General features: G+C 41.1%; 1 protein-coding gene and 1 pseudogene across 2 annotated transcripts in view; one reads left to right on the forward strand and one right to left on the reverse strand.

Annotated features, from left to right (window-relative positions):
• Window positions 1-25933, reverse strand: part of LOC307097903 (ribosomal RNA processing protein 36 homolog) — a 415062-nt pseudogene that overhangs the window by 200202 nt on the left and 188927 nt on the right. The gene's annotated exons all lie outside the window — the stretch shown is intronic.
• The window catches only part of RTF1 (RTF1 homolog, Paf1/RNA polymerase II complex component), a gene marked incomplete at its 5' end in the record, with an annotated part of 70526 nt that overhangs the window by 12555 nt on the left and 32038 nt on the right, over window positions 1-25933 (forward strand). Inside the window, 2 exons of the mRNA XM_079769075.1 lie at window positions 7597-7707; window positions 24490-24637. Of these exons, the coding sequence (XP_079625201.1) occupies window positions 7597-7707; window positions 24490-24637 (259 nt within the window). The remainder of the gene's footprint in view (window positions 1-7596; window positions 7708-24489; window positions 24638-25933) is intronic.

Consider the following 25933-nt stretch of genomic DNA (forward strand, 5'->3'; position numbering starts at 1 on the left):
TCTCAAAAGAAATTTCAATCGTTGTACTGTTGGTATTTGGCTCTGTTGACTAATGAGTTTGCCGACCACTGCAGTTGATTGAAATACAACGATTGAAATTTCTTTTGAGAGCCGAAAACCGACTTCTGCGCATGGGCCACGAAGTTTCAATCGCACTGTACGTGCGCACCTGCACGTGGTATTTTGTGGAAGAGCCACACTCAAGGGGCCAAAGAACCACATGTGGCTCGCGAGCCGCAGTTTGCCGACCACTGCCCTATAGGAATGCCAAGATAAATAAGGACACTTTTTACTGGGTGAGATGTAATACAAGGATGATGGTGAGAGAGAACCACTGGACACACAGAAACATTGTCTCAACAGTGTGGTACAGTGAAGCAGGCAGGCAAAAGAGCTTCAGAAGGACCTATCCCCTGTGCAAGAATCAGTTTTACATTGGTTTGGGGGTTTTTGAGCATAGACATTGGATAAATCAACCCTATGGTAGCAAATCTGATGGTCTCTTAATGTATGCATTGTTGGAAAGACCTATCCATTGTACACTTGTCTGTTCAGCTGTACTATGAGCCCTCAGTAGAACATAAAGGACTTAACTAAAAAGAGTGACCTCGCCCAACCGATGTGGTTCAGTGGTTGAGTATCGACCTATGAACCAAAATGTCATGGTTCCATTCCTGGTCAGGGCACAACCCTGGGTTGCGGGCTTAATCCCCAGTGTCTGGTGTGCGGGAAGCAGCCGATCAATGATTATCTCTCATCTCTGATGTTTATATCTCTATCTCCCTCTCCCTTCCTCTCTGAAATCAGTAAAAGTATACTAAATAAATAAAAATAAATAAATAAATAAATAAATAAATAAATAAATAAAAGAGTAGCCTTGCCATGAGTTCCCCCAGTAACTTTCTGTACAATTCTCAACTTGTGGAGAGGATATCTCTCACACTGTTAAGAAGGACTTTGCTGTCTCCATATTATTGTTAATATCCTACCTTATAATAGAGAAACATGCAAATTGACCGCACCTCCGCTATGCCCACAATTGGGCGGGCGGGAGCCTGGGGGGCGGGACTTCGGGTGGCCTATCTGGCCGTTGAGAAGATCAAGATGGCGGTGCCCAGTCCTCTTAGTTCCGGGGGTCCCTGGGGCGATCGGCACCCCGGGGGGGCATGGCCAGGCCCATGCAGCCACTCCCGGGGTGCCTGGGGCGATCGGCACCCGGGGGGCGTGGCCAGGGGTGCCTGGGGCTATCGGCACCCCGGGGGGCGTGGCCAGGCCCATGCAGCCGCTCCCGGGGGTGCCTGGGGCTATCGGCACCCCGGGGGGCGTGGCCGGGCCCATGCAGCCGCTCCCAGGGGTGCCTGGGGCGATCGGCACCCCAGGGGGGCATGGCCGGGCGCATCCAGCCGCTCCCGGGGGTGCCTGGGGCTTTCGGCACCCCGGGGGGGGCGTGGCCGGGCGCATCCAGCCGCTTCCGGGGGTCTGAGGCGGGGGTTGAGGGGTGGTGCCACCTCAGTGGAGGGGTGCTGCACTGCAGGGTACTGGACTGACTGATGTGATTCAGAGAAGCTCCCAGTGCTAACGGGCCTCGCTCAGGCGGCCTTCACACTTCAGAGGCAGTGACTCCTGCTCCTGCCTTGACCCAAAAGCAAGCTCGCTACACCCTGCCCCATAGCAGAGCATGCCTAGGCAGTGAGTGGGAAGACTTCCACCTGCTTTGGAGAAGGGGGGGCAGTAAAGAATGGGGGGAGAGGAAAGAATGTGGAGCATCCGCAATGAAGAGGTGCTTGAGAAAGAGGCTCGGAAGCCTGACTGGAAGGTTTGTTCTGTTTGCTGGGCCGCTGCCCCTTAGGAAGCGCAAAGAGCATGGCTCTGAGGGCTTCCTGTGTGCTGAGTCAAGTTCCACAGCCAACTGGAATTGGCCTCAGTTTCCTGGTCTGTAAAATGGATGAAGCGTGTCCCAGTGCCTTCACTGAGCTTTGAAGGCCAATTGAGATACTATATAAAGAAAATGAGGGAAGAAATGAGAAAGAAAAGGAAGGACAAGCAACACAAAAGAAAGACTGAAAGGAACCTGTAAACCCATTGTCACTTAAATAGGGAATATAGTCAATAGTGTTGTAATGATGGTATGATGCCAGGTGGGTACTAGAAATATCGGGGAACACTTTGTAAAGTATATGATTGTCTAACCACTATTCTGTAACTAATATAAAACCTGAAACCAATACAAAAAAATGTTGAATGTAAAGAAATGAAAATTGGAGTGAAATTTTTATAAATTTCAAAGTTTAAATAAAAGCTGTAAAGGAAGGAAGGGGAGAATAAAAAGTGTTTTTCATTTTGCCACTTCATTAAAAAGACAGTTGTCTTTATATGGTGCTTTTATACTTTTCTAAGTCATTATCTCATTTTAATTTCCGGGCAACTTAAAGACAAGATAAGTATTCCCTCCACTATTCAAAGAAAGGAAATCTTGGTGTCTGGTCCTAATTATTCAATCGTCAAGTCCTTATTGTAAAGCAGGGTTAGTAAAATTTTCTGTGCAGGGTCATATCTATACTAATAAAAGCCTTGGGGGTGATCGGGCCAGCAGGGGAGGGTATTTGGGGGCAATCAGGCCTGCAGAGGAGCAGTTAGGTGGCAATCAGGCCAGCAAGGGAGCAGTTAGGGGGCAATCAGGCAGGTAGGTGAGCGGTTAGGAGCCAGTGGTCCCGGATTGTGAGAGGGATGTCCAACTGCAGGTTTAGGCCCGATTCCACAGGGATCGGGCCTAAACCTGCAGTTGGACATCCCCCAAGGGGTCCCATATTAGAGAGGGTGCAAGCTGGGCTGAGGGACACCCTCCCCAGTGCACGAATTTCGTGCACCGGGCCTCTAGTAGTATTTAATGTTGTATAAGAGGAGGGCCTGTACCTATCAGATCCAGTTGTTTGTTGATGAAGGAGAGCCATTTGTTAGGTTTTTTGTATAGAGTGGAACGTCTTTAACCGAAAGACAGCACTAACATCTTAACACTTTAAGTTACAGTAACTTTTAATGGCTGTCTACTGCATGTGATAGTTAATATTTCAGAGAAGAATTTGATTGATAGTGTATCCAAATCCCTGTTATAATGAGTTGGTATCAACCTATTATAATAATTCTGGTACATTCGTGAACCTCAAAGGTCAGGAAAGAGATCACTTACCAGAAATCTCTGTAAAAGTTTATAAATTTGCATTAAGGTAATATGGGGGAAAAATAATAATTAAGACCAGACACAAAATACTATACAACTCAACAATTCCATTCAAAGGTATTTACCCAAATGAAATTAAAAAAAATTTTTTTTGGAGTGGAAGTCTGTATTTATTTATTTATTTTAATTTAATAAATCTTTATTGTTCCAATTATTACAATTGTTCCTCTTTTTTCCCCCCATAACTTCCCTCCACCCGGTTCCCACCCCACCCTCTGTCCTTACCCCCTCCCACAGTCCTCATCCATAGGTGTACGGTTTTTATCCAGTCTCTTCCCGCACCCCCTACACCCCTTTCCCCCCGAGAACTGTCAGTCCACTCCCTTTCTATGCCCCTGATTCTATTATATTCACCAGTTTATTCTGTTCCTCAGATTTTTTATTCACTTGATTTTTAGATTCACTTGTTGGTACACATGTATTTGTTGTTCATAATTTTTATCCTTACCTTTTTCTTCTTCTTCCTCTTCTTAAAGAATACCTTTTAGCATTTCATATAATACTGGTTTGGCGGTGATGAACTCCTTTAGCTTTTTCTTATCTGTGAAGCTCTTTATCTTCCCTTCAATTCTGAATGAGCTTTGCTGGGTAGAGTAATCTTGGTTGTAGGTTCTTGCTATTCATCACTTTGAATATTTCTTGCCACTCCCGTCTGGCCTGCAGAGTTTCTGTTGAGAAATCAGCTGACAGTCATATGGGTTCTCCCTTGTAGGTAATTAACTGTTTTTCTCTTGCTGCTTTTAATATTCTCTCTTTGTCTTTTGCTCTTGGCATTTCAATTATGATGAGTCTTGGTGTGGTCCTCTTTGGATTCCTTTTGTTTGGGGTTCTGTGCACTTCCTGGACTTGTAAGTCTATTTCTTTCACCAGGTGGGGGAAGTTTTCTGTTATTATTTCTTCAACTAGGTTTTCAGTATCTTGCTCTCTCTCTTCTTCTGGCACCCCCATAATTCTGATGTTGGTACGCTTGAAGTTGTCCCAGAGGCTCCTTACACTATCTTCATATTTTTGGATTCTTTTTTCTTTTTTCTTTTCTGGTTGAGTGTTTTTTGCTTCTTTGTATTTCAAATCTTTGACTTGATTCTTGCGATCCTCTAGTCTGCTGTTAGATCTCTGTATAATATTTTTTACTTCAGTCAGTGTATGCTTAATTCCTAGTTGGTCCTTTTTCATATCCTCGAGGGTCTCGCTAAATTTATCGGCCTTTTCTAGGAAATTCTTGAAAAACCTTATAACCGCGATTTTGAACTCTATATCCAGTCATTTGCTTTCCTCCATTTCTTTCATTTGTGATCTGTTTCTTTGTCTCTGCATTTTGGCTGCTTCCCTGTGTTGATGGAGTGGCTTTGTGTGGTAGGTGACCTATAGGGGCCAGTGGCTCAGCCTCCCCAGTTACGTGAAGTAGACCCTCTAGGTGCACCCCTTTGTGGGCTGTGTGCACAGTCTTGTTGTAGTTAAGTCTTGATTGTTGTTGGTATCACTGGGAGGAATTGACCTCCAGGCCAATTGGCTGTGAGGATCAGCTGTGTCTATGCTGGGAGAACTTCTGTGCTGGAGACACCCTTATGGGAAAAGACTTGCAAAAGCCTCTGTGCTCAGCTTGAATGGGGCGGAGTCTCAGGGCGGAGCAGACAGCATTGGTTTCACGTCAGCCCTGCCCTAATAGGCCCCTGTGTCTCAGTGTCCTACGGAAATCGCTGCAAGCACCTCTGAGAGAAAGCTGCCCTCGAGTTCTGCCCACTGCCAGACCAGTTTCTCCCCGAATGAGTCTGGGTCCCCAGAGTCTCACCCGGAACTGGAGTTCAGAGCCGTTGGAAGCTTTTGTCTCCCTTCCGCTTGAGAAAGCCAGCCGCGTCCTCAGTTGCCAGCCCTCTCCGTGCACGCACCTTCGAACCTCTGCCTTCTGCAGCTCTTCTGAGTCTCAGTGTGCTTTTCTCTTTCCTGACAGTCCAGTTTCACCCTGTATGAATCTGGGTCCCCAGAGTCTCGCCCAGAACTGGAGTTCAGAGCAGTCGGGAGCTTTTGTCTCCCTCCCGCTTGAGAAAGCCAGCCGCACACTCAGTTGCCATTCCTCTCCGCGCGTGCGTCTCAGTACCTCTGCCACCTGCAGCTCCTCTGAGTCTCAGTGTGCTTTTCTCTTTCCTTCTAGTTGTAGAATTTCCACTCAGCCAGCCTTCCTGTGGTTCTGGATGATGTCCGTTTTGTCTTTTAGTTGTAGTTTTGTAATTGTTGTGTGAGGCAGCAGTTTAGGTGTTTACCTATGCCGCCATCTTGGTTTCTCCTAAAAATTTAATGTTTACACAAAAACCTGTACATGAACGTATAATTGCTCTACAATGGAAACAACCCAAATGTTTTTCAACTGGTAAATGGATAAACAAAGTGTGCTACATCCATTTAATAGAATACTACTTAACAATAAAAAGGAATAAACTACTGATATATGCTGCAACATGAATGAATCTCAAATGCATTATGCTAAGAAGCCTAATGGCTTCTTTTCAATGGTTAATCCAGGGCTGACAACAAGCCACCAATGTGCTGGCCACTACATCAGAACCCTAACTTGATAACCCCAATTCAAAGGCTACGTATTGTATGATTTCATTTATATGATATTCTGTGATAGGCAGACTTAGGGACAGATAATAGTTTTGTGGGGAAGTATATGAAGAATACCAATATTTGGGATGATGGGGGGAAGTATATGAAGAATACCAATATTTGGGATGATGATGGTACTATCATATGCCTTAATTGTGGGAGTCTAAACTATTTGTCAGACTCAGAACTGTACTTAAGAAAGGATAAAATGTACTGTATGTCAGTTGCGCCTCAATTTTTAAAAATAGGATAAACACAAATATTGCTGTGATTTGCATTTGGTCAATAGGAGTTAATCGTTTTGGTATGAAAAAGTAGAGTGTTCTTATGAGCTTCAGCGTTTTCAGGAAGTTGGTGTGCTAGCTCCCTCTAATGAAATGAGAAGAGTAACATTTCATGACTGCTTATGAAAGAGAGCATGTCAGCTGTTAATCTGAGAAGGTCATTTTCTCATTCTGGCCAAGGAGGGTATACTCCTAAAATAGAAAGAAACTGGAAGAAGAAAACATACTTTGTAGCAGTCTATTATTTTAAAATCTATCTTGGCACTTGACTTGTAATTGTATCGCACCATTATCATCAAGGAATGATACTACTCGTATTTATTAGTTGTATTTTTCTCCTTTTAGCAAAAGGGAGAAAAAGGTTTTAGACTAGTAAACCATGCCTGAATTAGGATTCTATCTATCCTGGTTTGAATTCTGACTTTATCATGTACTAGCTGTTTACCTTGGGTAAATTACTTAACCTCTCCTGCTCTTTATTCTTATCTTTAAATGGGGATGATTACATAAAAAACAAATAGATAAATAAATAGTTGGCAAGAAAAAAATGGGAATGATAATGATAGTTACCTTAAGGTTGTTGTGAAGATTAAATGTTAGATGGTTAGAAAAGTACCAGGCATCTAGTAAGTACAGTGCAATTGTGGGCTGGTATTGATATTAGCAGAGAGCAAAAACCAGAGCAAGTATCCTTTTGTTGCATTTTTATGTGACTGGGCTGAGTTGGGGAGAAGTAGCAGCAGAGGAGAACCCTGTGAGAGAGCAAAACCTGGTTGTAGCCACAACTTACTAAATGGCACATCCTCCCCCCACCAGTCTCTCTTAAATCACCAGGAGAAGGCAGAGGTAATGAATAGGAATATTGGGGTTATCAAATTAGAGTTCTAATGTAGTGGCCAGCACATTGGTGGCTTGTTGTCAGATCCTGGATTAATCATTGGAAAAAAACTTTTTTTTTTTTTTGCTTATGCATTCAAAATTTTTAAAAATGACTTCAGAAACTTGTAGTTTGTCAGCTTATTCAAATTAACCCACAAATGCCAATTTTACTATGAATTACAGTAAGAAGATGCTCAGAGTATCGGTTATCTATACCATTAAGAACAGTGAGCAAATTACCTTTGTAATCATGGTTTTTATATAAATACCTGAGAATCGGTACGTCTGTAGCTTATAAAGAAAATGGTGACAATTTGGAAGTAGCCTTCAGGTCAGTTTTATATTCACTTTTGCATTTCAGACATATATTTTGCCATTAAGAGGTAGGAGACAATTTTGAAAACATTTATTTTACTAGTAGCACTTAGGAATACTAGCAGTTGTGTTCATGTGATAAAAGTTCCCATGATGATGTCCTTCAATTGAAAGCACAGAGAGGTAGAAGAGGTATAGGGAGGGTGGGCATTTTATTATTCTTGGATATTTCTTTTCTGTTGAATAAGACTCATGTGATTACTTCTGCCCTATTAGGAGCTCTTGTCCTTGGCAAAGCGGAAGCGCAGTGACTCTGAGGAGAAGGAGCCACCTGTGAGTCAGCCTGCAGCCTCCTCAGACTCGGAGACGTCGGACAGTGATGATGAGGTGGGTGTGGAGGGACTAGGCCACTGGACTGACAGGTATATAAGGGTCCATGTGTTGGTGACTCTGATGGCCTCTTTTTCTTTTAAACTGTAGATTTGATTTCATGTTTATTTATTTTATTTTATTTTTGTTAATCTTCACCCAAGGATATTTTTTCCATTGATTTTTTAGAGAGAGTGGAAGGGAGGGGGAGAGACAAGAGAGAGAGAAACATGGATATGAGAGACAAATCAATTGGTTGCCTCCCACACACGCCCATCTGGGGCTGGGATCAAGCCTGCAACCAAGATACATGCCCTTGACCAGAATTGAATCTGGGGCCCTTGAGTCCACAGGCCAGTACTGTACCCACTGAGCCAAACCAGCCAGGGCATGGCCTCTTTTTCTTAAACTGAGACCTCCAACTTAAGATCTACAAGAACTTCGTAGGAAAGAAAACTGTGTAAGGAAAACTCTCGAATTGTCATGTTCTCTATACTGCTAGTCTCTACAGGGCATTTGTGGATATTTTTCAGTCTTTTGTTTTCAGCCTACTGCAGAAGAAAGGGCACAACGTTAGTCATCATCTCTTTTATTTTGTGTGGGTATTTTCCTCATCTTTTAATTCCACTTTTGTGTTAGAAAAGAAATTTCTGTAGAGAATGCCCTATTTTAGTGGAAAATACTTTTGCAAGACAAGAAGCTTTCTTTTTTTAATTTCTTTTTTAAAATATATATTTTATTGGTTTCAGAGAGGAAGGGAGAGTGAGAGATAGAAACATCAATGACCAGGAATTGAACCATGACCTCCTGGTTCATAGGTTGATGCTCAACCACTGAGCCACTCTGGCTGGGCTTTTGTCTTTTTTGTGTGTTAATTCTCACCTGAGGATATTTTTCCCATTGTTTTTCAGAGAGTGATGGGAGGGAAGGAGGGAGAGAGAAAGAGAGAGAGAAACATTGATGTGGGAGAGACAAATCAATTGGTTGCCTCCTGCACGCACCCCTGCCTATTCTGGGTGTGCCACCCTAGCTCCTCCATGTGTTCACCTTGAAGCTACAATTTGTAATTTAAAAAAAAATTATATATATATTGATTTTAGAGAGAGGAAGGGAAAGGGATAGATAGAAACATAGATCGTCTGCCTCCTGCGCGCCCCTCCTGGAGATTGAGCCTACAACCCGGGCATGTGCCCAGACTGGAATCCTCCTGTGTTGTGGGGCTACGCTCAACCACTGAGCAACACTGGCTGGCCCATTTTATTTTTTTGAATGCATAGACAATACAGGAAAATCTTGAATAATTTCCTTTTCCCATTGTTCCTATGTCAACTACTTTTATTTTTCATGTTTCAGAAGTCAGCTGTTGTGTGTTTCTTCCCCTCGCCTATCAATATTCTATGAAGTTTGAATCTGTGGTATATCTAGAATATCCTGTTACATGTTTATGGTCTTTGCAGTTCTTTAAGATACAAGCATAAATATTCTGTGAAGTATTACATTCTTCATATTCAAGTCCTAAGTATGCAGTTACTAGTAGGGATTCCCTTCGTACTTTTTAGCTGCTTGTGTCAGGACGGCAGAGTGTGTGCTACCTCCACAGCTTAGAGAAGCACAAAACTTGTGCTAGAATACATCCAGAGTCCATAAAGACCTTCAAGCTTAAGGTTCCTTGCAGCTACTTAACCATATCTCAAAGTCCTCACCTCAGAATCCTACCCAACTGCTTATGCACTTATTGGAGAAAAAGCTGACAGGCAAGTTGCACTCTGCCCAGTGGGCAATGATAATTTGAGTAACTTTCCCCCTACAAGATTCTTAGCTCCTGCTGCTGCCTTCAGGTCCCAGTTCCCCAGGCCCACGAGCTTCTTGCAGCTCTACTCCAATCGCCTTGCCCCACTGGGAATAGAGGCCTCCGTATCATGGCCATTCTGAAAGGTACCTTCAGTATGTATTATCACTCTTTTGCCCATACTACTAGCTGAGCACCTCAAAGTTAGGGTGAATATTTTATTACTTTGAACAATTCAGCAAACTGTCCAAAAAGATTGAGAAAAAAACTTTTTTTTGAGTCCTGCCAACCGCCAGAGAACTCAGTGGTAATACTGTGAACTCTTTTTTATGGCTACCCAATTTTGGGTTGGGTAGGGAACTTCTGAGAGATCCTTAGAATATAAAGTTTGAGACAGCAGCTTTTGCCATTTTTTCACTCTCATAATGATATGTCTTTTTGTAGGTAAAAACTGTATAATGAGGTAATTTGCTATGTTGTCTCATTTCTGCTATGGCTTTTATATCCTTATTACTTACAGAAATTTGGTTGTTAAAGCAAGTCCCAGTCAGATGGAGTCTACTTGTATCATATGTTAATCTGTAATTTTTTCAGATACACCTCCCAACCTTCATTGTTTATTATCTTTAGTGAACAGTGAATACACATAGAAAAAGTATGTTGGTTCCTTCAGATTTGATAGTGCAGAAAACTGGTCAAGAACAACTGAGAAGGTTAGTGGGTGGTTTGTTATAGGGAGAGACATGCACTGATTTTAGAGAAAGAAGATATCTAGCTGAAAGTTATGAAAGTTTCTTATCCAGAAAAAGTGGGTGCATTGGACATTAAATATAAGGTTCAGTTAGGGAGGGAATAGTGGGTGTTATATTATCTTCGCCCAGGGGCACAGGGACCTAAGTTTAATGAAAGTGCATATACTTATGTATTATTTTTGGTGAATGCATTATTCTCAGTGAGAATTTGGGGTACATGGGACTCTTTCTGTAAGGTTTAATTTGACTAAGCTTGGAAAATTGAAAAGCACACTTCAGTAGTAAGCCATAATGCTGTACTGTGGCACTTTGGCGCTGCCACTTCATCTTTTTTTTTTTTTTTTAATATTGCATAGAATTTTTTAAAAGATATCTTTATTGATTTCAGAGAGGAAGGGGAAGAGAGAGAGAGAGATAGAAACATCAATGATGTGAGAGAATCATTGATTGGCTGCCTCCTGCATGCCCTCCACTGGGGACCGATCCCGCAACCCAGGCATGTGCCCTTGACTGGAATTGAACCTGGGACCCTTTAGTCCACAGGCCGACGCTCTATCCACTGAGCCAAACCGGCCAGGGTAGTGCTGTCACTTCTTGTCCCTGAAAGCATTAGATGGGAGAAGCACCACCAAGGATGCAAACAGAAGTGGCAGGGAAGAAAAATAATGAGGTTAGGAGGAAGAGAGTAGCAGCTCACTCATGAGGTGGGATTTAAAAACAAAACAAAAAAGTACATTTGTTTGGAGGAATGGAGTCCTAAATTAAGTTGTTCAGAGTCCTTTTTAGAAATGGTGGATCATATATAACAGACAGCTGCAGCTAGATGAGAAGAAAGCCTAGATTTTCAGTAGTTACTGGTAAAAATCACGTTGGATACCAAGAAAACCTTTTTTGTTGTTCAAAATTGAGTGTAACTACATTAGACATAGTGAGGAAACAGCTGCATTATGTTCTAATATCCTCTACATAACAGAATTTTTTTTTTTAAAGCTTCATGTATAGTCTTGTTTTCATCATTTTTGAGCAATTAAAGCTTTGGCCCAGCCCTGTAGTTCGGCACATGTCATACCTCTTTTTTCTTCCCCAAGACTTCTGCCAGCCTTCCTGTTTGCAAAACTCTCCCACTTGCCTCTCTAAAGACTCTGGTCTCTTCTTACTTTCCCCCCATTCCATTTTTTTCTATTTCTTTCTGAAGCTTCTTCTCTTTTTCTCCTATTTCATCTGATCTTTTGGGTTCTCCCACTTTAATCTAGTTATAGTCCTAATTCCCACTCTGTTACCTCTTGCTGGCTCTAATATTTTTAGTAATAGAATATTTTGAAAAAGATAACTTTTACTTATATATTCATTTAGTAACAATTTTTCCTGGAAGTTGGCCTAGATATGCAAGAGTATTTTGTTATGCTTTACCGAAGAGATACATAATTAGCACATGCTTCTGATAAAGGCCTTCACTGCTAAGCTAGTATTTATTTTCCCGTCTATGTATTGATTTAGTAAAGTTTTCATACCCACAGTTCTCCAGAACAAGATGTTCCACACAGATGAATTATCCTAATACTGAAACTAAACACTTGAAAGTTTATAATATAAATCCCACTACATTTGAAAAGTTTTTTTGATAGATATTATTATATATAGTTGTTTTTCTTGTTGATTTAGTTATGATTATGAATGGCAGTTCTTGTACCATGAAATAATGACTTCCAAAATGTTGAGCTGTGTGGTACTGCTTTTTATACCTTTTCTTTCTCTCCATTACTGTAGGTAAGAAGTGGCCACTTGTTCTCACCTTTTGGTAATCTGCTCTACTTCCAACTTCCTGCATCTGATCTGCTCTGTGGTCAGGAAACCAGGGGACCCCATAGAGTTTAGGTTGGAATACTCTTCTTTAGTACTTGAATTTAGCGACAATTATTTGGATTGCTTACAAGCCTTATTTTTACATACTTCTTAGTTCTTGGCTATTTAGATGATCATACAGTAGCACCTTATTTATCTAGATACCATTAAAAGCTCATCACAGCCCTGGCCGGTGTGCTCAGTGGTTAAAGCATCAGCCCGTGCACCAAAAGGTAGTGGGTTCGATTCCTGATCAAAGACATGTACCTTGGTTGCATATTCTATACCTGGCACTGGTCGGGGTGTGTGTGGGGAAACAACCAATCAATGTGTTTCTCTCACATTGACACACCTCTCTCTCTCTCTCTCTCTCCCTCTCCCTCCCTCCCTCCCTCCCTTCCTCCCTCCCTCCCTCCCTCAATCCCCTCCCTCCATCTTCCCTTCCACTCTATAAAATATCCTCAGATGAAGATTAAAAAAATCTCATCACAAGAATTTGGAAAAATAAAGTGATTTTCATAGACCACTTGCTCAGACTTGTGTACAACAAATTCTGACACTTCCTATCAAACAGTTGAATGGGGTACTGATTATATTTTACTTTTTTGTTATTGTTAATCCTCACTAGAATATATTTTTCCCATGGATTTTTAGAGAGAATGGAAGGGAGGGGGGTAGAAAGAGACAGAGAGATTAATGTGAAGAGAGACACATTGATTGGTTGCCTCCCACATGCACCTCAATTGGGGCCGGGGTTCTAACCTGCAATCCAAGTATGTGCCCTTGACTGGGAATTGAGCCCATGACTCTGGTGTGTGCGTCAACAATCTAACAACCACTGTTTTGTTTTTTGTGTGTTTTTAAAAATATATATTTTTATTGATTTCAGAGAGGAAGGGAGAGAGAGAGAGAGATAGAAACATCAATGATGAGAGAGAACCAATGATGGGCTGACTCCTGCCTGCCCCACACTGGGGATCAAGCCCGCAATCTGGGCATGTGCCCTGACCAGGGAATCGAACCGTGATCTCTTGGTTCATAGCTTGACGCTCAAGCACTGAGCCATACCAATTGGACTAACCACTGTTACACACCAGCCAGTGCTACATATATATTTTTTTGGTGTGGGGGGTGCTACATATTTTTGTATTACATCTGTTTCACTTTTGTTTTTGTCTCCATAGCAGACTTTTAAGTTTTTGTGATTGAGTGTAGTGATTCTCTATGTTTTCCAGTTAAATATATGTGATTGACTAGTTATAAAATACAGTAGTGTCTTTTGTACTTTGTCTGATTAATTACATAGAAAAGAAAGCTAAGCTATTCTTCATGTTCTGTGGGCTGACATTAAATTGTATTTATTCTTCAACTCCACTGGCCCTTTTCTACTTTCTGGGGGGCAAAAAACACCTAAGTCAGAAACCATGCCTTCTCACACACTTCTTTGCTGGCCACTGTCAATATCTAGATAATGACTACGGAACCCTTTTAAAGATTGCTTTGACTTAGTATAACACTCAGTTAATATAGAATCTTACAACTCTAAAACTCCAATAGTTCATAGAGGTCATCTGGACTCTTGTATTCCAGATCATAAAATAGTACCCTGCATATATATAAACTTAATGATGTGCTCTAAACTTCTTCTATTCTGTCTTCTTTGAGTCTCACACTACCCTGATAGATGGTCAAGGTGGTATTGTCATTCCTACTTTACCCATAAGGAAACAATTTCAGTTAAGGGCTTGGGCTGTATTCCAGTTCTTTTTTATTTTTTTAATTCTTTGTTGTTGAAAGTATTACAAATGTCTCCTTTATTCCAATTCTTTTAAACCTTAATCCCGGTATAGTTTATCACTAACCCAGCTGTTCTTCTTGAATCCTACTTACCTCAAAGTATTTTTGTTTCAGTTGTAAATTCATTTCAGAGTAACTGGGTTGCAATGGTTTATGGTCTGACTCCTGAGACCTTCCTTGCCCACTAGAGATATCCTCTCTGAAGACTTCAAGTTTCTTTGTGTGTGTGTGTGTATGTGTGTGTGTTTTGCTTCCAGGATGCTCAAACTACTCAGTGTCTCAATGTTACCTAAATCCAAAGCAACTATTTCCAACCCCATGTTTCTTCCTGTCTTTTGGCTGAGTGCCGGGAAGGTCAGTTTGTCACAGGTTGTGTGGTACTAACCCTCCTTGTATTGTTATATTATTGCTGCCCAGTGAAAGTCAAACTACAAATCTCTTTTTTTTAAATCTCTTTTTATTTAGTAAGAAAACATCTTGCCCTGGCTGGTGTAGCTCAGCAGTTAGAGTCAATTTGTGCACCAAAGGGTTGTGGGTTCAATTCCTGGTCAAGGGCATGTACCTGTGTTGCAGGTTCTTTGGCCCCGGTTGGGGCAAGTGCTGGAGGTAACCATTGAATGTGTCTCACACCCATGTCTCTCTCCCTCTCTCTCTCTCTCTCTCTCTCTCTCTCTCTCTCTCTCTCTCTCTCAGTTTATTCTTATAATATTTTTTATTAATTATTATATTACTTTTCATATGAACAACGGTAAACTTCCTTTGCCCTACCCTGTATATGCATGCTTCCTTTGTTATGTGTAGTTCTGAATACATGTAGACTGCTTGGGAAAGCAGGACATCCATGTATATGAGAGTTCTGAGTAACAGTGGATCCTTTTGCTTTCCCAGATTATTATTGAGCAGCTCTCACTGGGGGTGGCTCTGGCCTCTGCACTCAGATGCAGATCAGCAGGCACTCATTTTCTCATTCTTGCCTTCTGTATGGTGCACTTTTAAGGTCACAACAGTTTGCCTTTTAGTAGAGCCATAGTTCCCAAAACAAATTAAGAAATGCCAGGTCAATTCCTCTCCTCTGTACTAGATGGCAAAGGCCTAAAAGCATCCCTTGAATCCTGTCCTTTACTTTTGAGCCTCCATTTACTACCACACCCTGGCAATGAAAGAAGAATTCATTTTCCCTCAGTCTCAGAGTCAACAGAATAAGGCTTTTGCAGGAATAGGTGAGCATTGCTAAGCTAATGGCTGGATTAAGATATTTCTATGTCGATTTTGCCTGCCACAAGCCTTTCTCATCTCCTTTATGTTTTATTAACTTCTATGATCGGGAGAAGAGGTACTGGGAAAATCTTTAAAATATGTACTTAGAACATTGGGAACCTCTGGTTTACAATAGTCAATGTAAACTATAATAAATGTGATGTATTCTCCAGGAAAAAAATCTTTGGGAGATTATTGGTACCTTTTTGAGTATCTTTCTCTGTATTTAAATAGGAATAAATAGGAATGAGGTGGATCCCGGAAAAAGTTTTTTTTAAAAAAGATATTTTTATTGATTTCTGAGTGGAAGAGAGAGGGAGAGAGAGATAGAAACATCAATGATGAGAGAGAATCATTGGTTGGCTGCCTCCTGTATGCCCCATACTGGGGATCAAGCCTACAACCCATGTATGTACCCTTGACTGAAATGGAACCCAGGACCCTTCAGTCCACAGGCCGACTCTCTATCTACTGAGCCAAACCGGCTACGGCTGGACCCGAAATTTTAAATGATTATTTATCTTTGAGTGATGGAAATTTGGGTGATTTTCTTTTAGCTCTGTTTTATTTTAAATATATTTTTATTAATTTCAGAGAGGAAGGGACGGGGGGAGGGGGGGGAAGAGAGAGAGAGAGAGAGAGAGAGAGAGAGAAACATCAATGATGAGAAATAATCATTAATCAGCTACCTCCTGCATGCCCCACACTGGGAATTGAGCCCACAACCCGGGTATGTGCCCTGACCAGGAATTGAACTGTGACTTCCTGGTTCATAGGTCAACGCTTAACCACTGAGCCATGCCTGCCAGGAGGGCTGTTTTAGCTTTAAAAATACTCTTTGCCCTGGCCGGGTAGCTCAGTTGATTAGAGCATCATCCCAATACACCAAGGTTTCGGGTTTGATCCCCAATCACGGTACATATAAGAATCAACGAATGAATGCATGAATAAGTGGAATAACAAATTGATGTTTCTTTCTCTTTCTCTTTCTTCCTTCTTCTCTTTCTCTAAAATCAATCAATCAATAAAAAATACTATCTTTTTTTAAAGTATATAATAAACATTTTTCTTAAAATTATATTTTTAAGGTTTATCAAAAATAAGATATGTTTTAGAAAGAATATGGAAATAGCTTAATCCAGCTTCTCAATATTGAAAGATGTATTATAAGGAATTTTCTGTCCAATATAGTGAGCTTGGTTGTTTGCTGTTGGCATGACTAGCTAGCCTCATGGGAGGTAAGGCATCTTTGTCTTCTCATCTCTTGAAAATTGTTGGAAGGAAAAACGAGCTTTTCTTCCCACACTCAGGTTTAGCCAGGAAAGCCCTTTTTAATGGGCAACATTTTATTTTCTATTTTTACTCTTATCTTTTCTCCCTCTTCCCTAAGGGATAAATAGCACAGATTACGAATGAGTGACAGTTGCTAAGCTCAGCCAGTGTCAAATTGCAGCAGAGTGAGAGTGGAAGGATAAGGAAGCCAACTAGCTTCCTAGTACCTCCTGCGTTGGATTCACCTGTGTGACTTCACATTTCGAGCTTTATTGCTCTCATAAACACTTTTTTCCCCTAGGAAGTCCAGAATTTGGCTCTGTTGTACATGAGAAACCCAGATTTGTAGGTAAATATAGACCTAGTGACTCTAACACATATGTGACCCTGGCAGCTCAGCCTTTACCCTCTTGGCCTCATCTTTCCATTGGTAGAAATACAGAGGGCCAAGACACCTTGTTTGGAAGAAGAGGGTGATGCCCATTTTCATAACCAACCAGTAAATATGGACTAATATGTTCATAGTTATACTATGTTTTGTAACCAAAGCCAATGCAAAAGATGTTTTATGTACTTGGTTACCTCTGGTACTGTATCTGTGATGTCATCATAGGAAGTTAATATATTTTAGCTCCGTTAACTGAGAAATTAAACACTTCAGCTTCTTTTGGATTCTTTCAAACAAACCTAAAATTATCTTACTTGAATGATTAAAATTTGAAATGATTAAGCACTGTAATTGAATCTCCATCAACCTGGCTAAAATTGTTGCTCTGCTCTGGTGATTCCTTGAGACCCTGTCCTACCCATTTTGTAGGTCCACCCAAACTGCTTCCAGTGACTTCTTCATACAGATTGCCTGTCTTCTCTCATGCTGGAGAATTTCTTTTTTTTTAAAATATATTTTATTAATTTTTTTACAGAGAGGAAGGGAAAGGGATAGAGAGTTAGAAACATTGATGAGAGAGAAACATCGATCAGCTGCCTCCTGCACAACCCCCACTGGGGATGTGCCTGCAACCAAGGTACATGCCCTTGACCGGAATCGAACCTAGGACCTTTCAGTCCATAGGCCGACGCTCTATCCACTGAGCCAAACTGGTTTCGGCATGGAGAATTTCTTAAAACATATCAAAAGTCCACAAACCCCACACAAGCAGCATCTGGCCTCAGTGTGCCCTGTACCACTTGCTAAGTGGCCTCAGGCCCAGCACTAGCAGCAGCCAGCCTCAGTTCACAGCTTGGCCTCTCACAGGCACCCCTAAGCCCAGCACAAGTAGCAGCTATCTGCAGATTGCTCTGTAGCTCATGCTGGGCACAGGCAGCAGCTGATCTTGACCAGCACTTACTGGGAGGACCCAGAACCAGCACAACCAGTGAACAGATTCAGACCACGCCAGAGCGTAACCAACCACCTCCATGAATGGCATTCAAGGGGCAAACTTGTTGGGCACTAGAGCCCTGCTGAAGTGAGTCCTACTCTGTCTTGCTCTGTGAGGTTGGCTCTTGCACAGCAGCTCCAGGGCTATGGTCACAGCCAATTCTCATAGCTGATTAGCTTAGGGGTATAGCACTTGTATTGATGTGGCAGCAGCATTTAAGGCTTAACTATAACAGGAGGGTGCACCTGGAGTGCCCAGCTTGGGTGACCAGGTAGACTGTGCTACTGGGCCCTACAGAACATGTACTATGTAAGGCCACTCTACCAAGACTGGGAGATGTAGCAGCTCTTCCTAATACATAGAAACAAACACAGGGAGGCTGCCAAAATGAGAAGACAAAGAAACATGTTCCAAATGAAAGAACAGAACAAATAACCCAGAAAAAGAACTAATATAAAATGGAGACAAGCAATCTACCAGACATAGAGTAACAACACTGGTTACAACTTTGCTTAATGAACTTAGAGGAAGAGTGGATGAAGTTAGTGAGTACTTCAACAAAGAGATGTAAAAGAACATAAAAGTGGAGATAGAAAACATAAAATTGGACCAGTCAGAAATGAAGAATACAATAACAAATGAAGAATACATTACAAAGAATCAACGGTAGATAAAGCAAAGGATCAAATTAGCGATTTGAAAGATAAAGAAGCAGAAAACATCCAAATAGAACAGCAAAAAGAAAAAAAGAATCTTAAAAAAAAGAGGATAGTTTAAGGAGTCTCTGGGACAACTTTAAGCATACCAACATTTGCATCATGGGGTTGCTGGAAGGAGAAAAGAGAACAAGGAATTTAAAATCTGTTTAAAAAAAACAATAATGGAAAACTTCTCTAACTTGATGAAGGAAATAGACATACAGCCCAGGAAGTGCTGAGAATCCCAAACAAGATGAACCCAAAGAGGCCCACACTAAGACACATCATAATTAAAATGTTAAGGGTAAAAGGCAAAGAGAATCTTAAAAGCAGCAAGAGAAAAGCAATTAGTTATCTATAAGGGAGCTCCTAGAAGGCTGTTAGCTGATGTATCAATAGAAACTTTGTAGGCCAGGAGGGATTGGCACAAAATATTCAAAGTGATGAAAAGCAAGGATTTACAACCAATATTACTCTACCCAGCAAAATTGTCATTTAGAATCGAAGGAGAAATAAAGAGCTTCCCAGACAAGAAAAAACTAAAGAAGTTCATCACCACCAAACCTGTATTACAAGAAATGTTAAAGGCTCTTCTTGCCCTAGCTGAGTGGTTCAGTTGGTTCAATGATCAGCCCATACACTAAAGGATCACAGGTTTGATTCTCAGTCAAGGGCACGTACCTGGATTTCACGTTCAGTGCCTAACCCAGTCAGGGTGCATGCAGAAAGCAACCAATCAAAGTTTCTCTCTTACATCGATGTTTCTCTTTCTCTCTTTATCTCTCTCTTTTTCTCACTCTTTCCCTCCCACTCCCCCTTTTTTCCACTCTCTCAACAAATCAATGGAAAAAATGTCCTTTGGTGAAGATTAACAACAACAACAACAAAAATTGTCCAGGACACCAAAATGTTGCATGGGTTTGATCCCTGTTAGGACACATGCGAGAGGACACATTGATATTTTTCTCTCTCTTAAAAAAAATCAATAAGAAACATTCCTGGGCTCTGACCAGGGTAGCTGAATTATTTAGAGCAAGCATGTCAAACTTAAAGGCTAACACAGGCCAAATAAACAAGGTTTAAGTTTATGTGGGCTGCAAAAAAACAAAAGCTTCAATTTTCATAGAAACGTAGGTTTATTTCGATAGAGACATGCTGAATACAAAGGGCTGAAGTAAATGAGTAACCGTTAACATAAAATAATAAAACATTTTAATAAAAATTAATATTTTTTCTTAAACATTAACTTACCAGACATTGAATAACTGCACAAATTAATAAGCGTAATGCAAATAAACCTATTTTTCTCGTTCTCCAAAAGAGAAATATTTCCTGTTGCACACACCAAACAAGTCAGTACAAGACTAATGACGTGGCAATCGGCTGCTAAAATATTCGCTGCTGGTATTGGTGGAGAGAAATGGTGCGCCTGCGCCTAAGGTGCATAAGGGAAATGAATGCAACACGATTATAGTAATCAGTCATTATCGAATGGTGTAGTTCGTTATTAATAATTATGTATAACAGGATTTTGTAAAAATTAAGTCATGAAATTTTTATTAAAATGTTTCTTACATACCATTATATTGGCTGGGCTGCAAAAATAATTGTTGTGGGCTGTGAGTTTGACATGTTTGGTTTAGAGCGTCATCCTGATACGCCAAGATTGAGGGTTAGATCCCCAGTCAGGGCACATACAAGAATCAGCCAATGAATGCATAAATAAGTGGAATAACAAATTGATCTTTCCCTCTCTCGATCTACCCCCTTCCTCTCTAAAATGAATAAATAAAGATTAAGATAAAAAAAACATATCTGCAGGTAAGGATTTAATAAAGAGGTTGTGTTCTTTTTTAGAAAATATATTTTTATTGATTTCAGAGAGGAAGGGAGAGAGAGAGAAAGGGAGAAACATCAATGATGAGAGAGAATCATTGATCGGCTGCCTCCTGCATGCCCTTCACTGGGGATCAAGCCCACAACCCGGGCATGTGCCCTTGACCGGAATCAAACCTGGGACTCTTCAGTCCGCAGGCTGACGCTCTATCCACTGAGCCAAACCAGCTAGGGCAAGAGGTCGTCGTCGTCTTGAAGAATAAAAAATAAATAAAAATAAGAAATATTAAAATGGCAATTAAGTACATATATATCAATAATTACTTTAAATGCAACAGGATTAAATGCACCAATCAAAAGACATAGGGTTGCTAAATGAATAACATGTCTCTTACATATGTCTAAAATAGACTCACTTCAGATGGAAAGACACACAGACTGAAGAAAAAAAAAGGATGGAAAAATATTTCATGGAAACAAACAAAAAAAGCTGGGGTAGCAATATTTATACCTGTCAAACTAGAGTTTACAACAAAATCTATAACAAGATAACAAAGGATCCAGCAATTCCACTTGTTAGTATTTATCTGAAGAAACCCAAAACACCAAATCTAAAAGACATGCACCTATATGTTCATTGCAGCATTATTTAGAATAGCTAAAATAGGGAAGCAACCTAATTGTCCATCAGTAGATGAATGGATACAAAGTGGTGCATATATACAATGAAATATAACTCAACCATTAAAAAAAAAAATGAAATCTTGCCATCTGCAACAAAATGAATAGGCCTAGAATGTATTGGTGCTGAGTGAGTTAAGTCAGGCAGAGAAAGACAAATGCCATATGATTTCACTTATATGTGGAACCTAAAAAAACAAAATAAATGAACAAGTGGACCGGAAACAGACTCAATGATACAGAAAACATTTGAGAGTTGCCAGATTGCTGGGGGGATGGGTGAAAAGGGTGAAGGGATTAAGAACAAATAGGTAGCCCTAACCGGTTTGGCTCAGTGGATAGAGCGTTGGCCTGTGGACTCAAGGGTCCCAGGTTCGATTCCAGTCAAGGGCATGTACCTTGGTTGCGGGCACATGCCCAGTAGGGCGTATGCAGGAGGCAGCTGATTGATGTTTCTCTCTCATCGATGTTTCTAACTCTCTATCTCTCCCTTCCTCTCTGTAAAAATCAATAAAATATATTTTTTTTAAAAAAAAGAACAAATAGGTAGTTGCAGAATAGTCACTGGAATGAAAAGTACAGCATAAGGAAATGTGATCAATAATATTGTAATAACTATGTATGATTTCAGATGGGTTACTAGATTTATCAGGGTGATCACTTGGAAGGTTATATAAATGTCTTATCACTGGGTTATATACCTAAAACTAATATAATGCTGTATGTCAACTGTAATTAAAAAATAAAAATTATTTTAAAAAAGAAAAGCTATGAAAAAGTAAAAAAAAATTGAAATGGTTGAGAACTATGCTTTAGAAGAAAGAAGCATTAGCCGAAACCGGTTTGGCTCAGTGGATAGAGCGTCGGCCTGTGGACTGAAAGGTCCCAGGTTCGATTCCGGTCAGGGGCATGTACCTTGGTTGCGGGCACATCCCCAGTAGGGGGTGTGCAGGAGGCAGCTGATCGATGTTTCTCTCTCATCAATGTTTCTAGCTCTCTCTCCCTCTCTCTTCCTCTCTCTGTAAAAAATCAATAAAATATATTTTAAAAGAAAAAGAGAGAAGCATTAGGATTTTTATCTAGATAATGATCTAAGAGTTGAAGCTTTTAAGTTTGAGAAGTAGATAAACTTATAAAGGGAAATCATTCATTTTATATCACTCTAACATGTGCTTGTTTTGTTTTTACTTGCCCCTTTTGTCTAGCTCTTGAGTACAAAAACAATGTGGCAATTAAAATAACTAAGATTAAATTAAAACCAGAAGATTGAAATAGCACTCTTTCACAGTATTTAATCAAAGTAAACTAGAAGAGTTCATATGGAATATTTCTAAAATGGAAATCTCATCAGAACTACCCATATCACCCCCCACAAAAACGAAACAAAACTCACACAAATTTACTTCTGATATTAGCCATTTTGAATTAGGAGGTTAATTTATCATCACATTATAGAAGGAATAAAGACTGTTCTTTTAAATATATATATATATATGTATACTAGAGGCCTGGTGCACGAATTCGTGCACCAGTGGGGTCCCACGGCTTGGCCTGTGGGATTGGGCTGAAACCGGCTCTCTGACATCTCCCAAGGGGTCCCAGATTGTGAGAGGGTGCAGGCCAAGCCCAGGGACCGCACCGGTGCACTATTGGGGCCGGGGAGGGACGCGAGAGATTGGCAAGCGGGAGGGACTGCGGAAGGGCTCCAGAGCGTGTCCGGCCCATCTCACTCAGTCCTGATCTGCCGGACTTCAGCAACAAGCAAACCTACTGGTTGGAGAATCTGCCCTTAGTGGTCAGTGCATGTCATAGCCACTGGTCGACCGGTCAACTGTCTGCCCCCTTGTGGTCAGTGCGCATCATAGCGAATGGTCAATTGTCTGCCCCCTGGTGGTCAGTGCACGTCATAGCGAGCAGTTGAATGGCCTTAGCATATCATTAGCATATTATGCTTGATTGGTTGAACGGACGACCGGTCACTTAGCATATTAGGCTTTTATTATATAGGATTTTTATTGATTTCAGAGAGGGAAGGAGAAATAGAAACATCAATGATGAGAGAGAATCATCGATTGGCTGCTTCCTGAATGCCCCCTCCACACACCCCCGCCACTGGGAATCAAGCCTGCAACCCCAGCATGTGCTTTGACCAGGAATCAAACCATGACCTTCTGGTTCATAGATGGATGCTCAAACACTGAGCCACATCAGCAATTGAAGTTTCCGAATGTTTATATGTATGGGATCTCCTATTTATGATTCAATTTAAACATACAGTATGTCCCAAAAAATGTATACACACACTTTGAATAATTATAAAGGAATTGTTTATTAAAATACATTTCATTTTAAAAATTGAGCTATCAGCTGTTGAAGTGTGCATACTTTTTTTTTTTTTTTGGATATCCTGTATATGCAGATTTTTTTTTACCCCCACCCAAGGATATATATATTTTTAAATATATTTTATTGATTTTTTACAAAGAGGAAGGGAGAGGGATAGAGAGTTAGAAACATCGATCAGCTGCCTCCTGCACACCCCCTATCGGGGATGTGCCCGCAACCAAGGTACATGCCCTTGACTGGAATCGAACCTGGGACCCTTCAGTCCGCAGGCCGATGCTCTATCCACTGAGCCAAACCAGTTAGGGGCCAAGGATATATTTATTGTTTTGAGAGAGAGAGAGAGAGAGAGAGAGAGAGAGAGAGAGAGAGAGAAAGATCCATGTGAGAGAGAAACATCCATCAGTTGCCTCCCATACATGCCCCGCCTGGGGATTAAACTCTCAACCTAGGTGCCCTGACTAGGAATCAATTCTGCAACCTTTTGGTGCATGGGACAGTGCTCCAACCAACTGAGCCACTTGGCCATGGCTATGTAGATTTTTTTTAATAGATGCACACAAATACATACACACACACAAAATTATCTACTTTGCTTTCTGCCTTCTTGGAGTTGGTACCAGTGCTACCATCCATGTTAAAGCATGGGCCTCATCCCCTCTTGCTGTGCTTTCTATAATTCTCTTCTGCTGACAAGCTTTATTTCCAGCCTTCTTGGAACCCACTCGAGAACTAAACCATTCTTTGTGTACTGAACAGAGAATACAGACATACAAACCCCCAGCAATTACTGCCTTCTCTGCTACAGGAAACAGAGAGGGCAATAATTCTAGGGGTTGATTTCTATAACAACTGAGTTTTCGTTAACTCAGTTGACTTGCCATAAAGTTGTTATCTTTGTTTTTCTGTTGTGATAAAAAGTGCATTAATTAAATTTTATTATATCAGTTGTCTACTACCACTAAGAAATTGCAAACCATAAGTTATTAAGTTTTAACCAAGATTTCAAAAATTCATATCTTCATATGAAGTAGATTTATTTTGTGTTCAAAGCAATTTTGGTGAATGTCAGAGACTTTTAACTTTTGAATCTTCCAGGTTTTCCCAAGGAAGTCTCTTTTTCAGTTTTCCTTTTTCTTTTCTCTTTGTAGTGGACGTTCGGGAGCAATAAAAATAAGAAGAAAGGAAAGACCAGAAAAATAGAGAAGAAAGGAACCATGAAGAAACAGGCCAATAAAACTGCTTCATCAGGCAGTTCGGACAAAGACAGTTCAGCTGAGAGCTCAGCCCCTGAGGAAGGTGAGCCAAGTAGCCCAGACCCTGGCAGTGAACTCGCACTCTTATCAGGTTGAAGATGCAGAGTCAGAAATGGAGGGAAATGTGCATGCATTATAGCAGCTCATAACATTTCAGTGGTCATGGATCCTTTGAGAAGCTAAATGAAGAAAGAAAAATGCATGCAGTTCCAAAGATTAATGAGTTCTGTGAAACCCATCCAGGAAACCCATGAGGAGTACCTGCATTAGAGTTTCACCTTACTTTACCCTGACCTTCCCTTCCCTCTTTCTTATGCATGGTCTGACTGAGGAGGAAAATCCTTGAACCGATACAAAACTGAGTAAAAAAATTTATTAGGAATTCACTAATCAATTTAATAACTCACTAAAACATTGATTTTTTTTTATGTCAACTAATAAATGTAGAAGTGATAGAAGAATTACCATTTTTTGGCCATCAGTAATAATTGATTTACTCAAGAGTTATCAATGACTGTTAAATCACTGGGTGAGAGTTTGTTGGAAGTAAGATATTTACAGTCTCAAAGCATCTCCCCATTATCCTACATAATAAAAGGGTAATATGTAAATTACCATCACTCCGCTACGCCCACGATTGGGCCAGTGGGAGGCACAGGGGGCGGGACTCGGGGTGGCCAGGGTGGCCGATTGGGCCGGCGGGACGCTGAGCTTGCGTCGCCAGCAGCGGCGCGAGCTCAGCGTCTGTGCCATGGCTGTGCTGCGGCACAGAAGGGGCCTCTGGGGCAGCGAGCCCACGTCCTGCTGCGGACCATCAAAAGCGGGGAGCGAAAGCGGGGGAGCTGGCTGGCTGTCCACTCTGACACCAGCGACAGACAGCCAGCTCCCTCGCGATCGAAAGCAGGGAGCTGTGTGTCCGCTCCAGCACCAGCGGACCCCCTGCCATCAAAAGCGGGGAGCAGGCTGCTAGCAGTGTCCGCGGAGCGTGCTAGGCTTTGTGGGGCAGTGGATATGGCCTGGATGGCAGGTTAGGCCTAGGGGACCCTACACGTGCATGATTTAATCATGCACTGGGCCTCTAGTATTTAATAACTACAGAGAAGAAAAAAGTGCCTTTACAATGGAGAAATCTATGGGATACTACCTTACCCAAAAATCTAAATATCACTAGTAATTGGACAAATAGATATCAGGTGCTTCCTGATGTGATACTTTGAAAAGGACACAATTACTTAGTATTGTTGCCAAAAGCCATAACCTGGATAGTGCTTGATGAAACAAACCAACTGATATTGGGGACATTTGATAACTGTGGCTATTTAAGTTTGAATTAATTAAA

Source organism: Cnephaeus nilssonii (assembly GCF_951640355.1).
Source record: "Cnephaeus nilssonii genome assembly, chromosome: 4".
NCBI lineage: Eukaryota > Metazoa > Chordata > Mammalia > Chiroptera > Vespertilionidae > Cnephaeus > Cnephaeus nilssonii.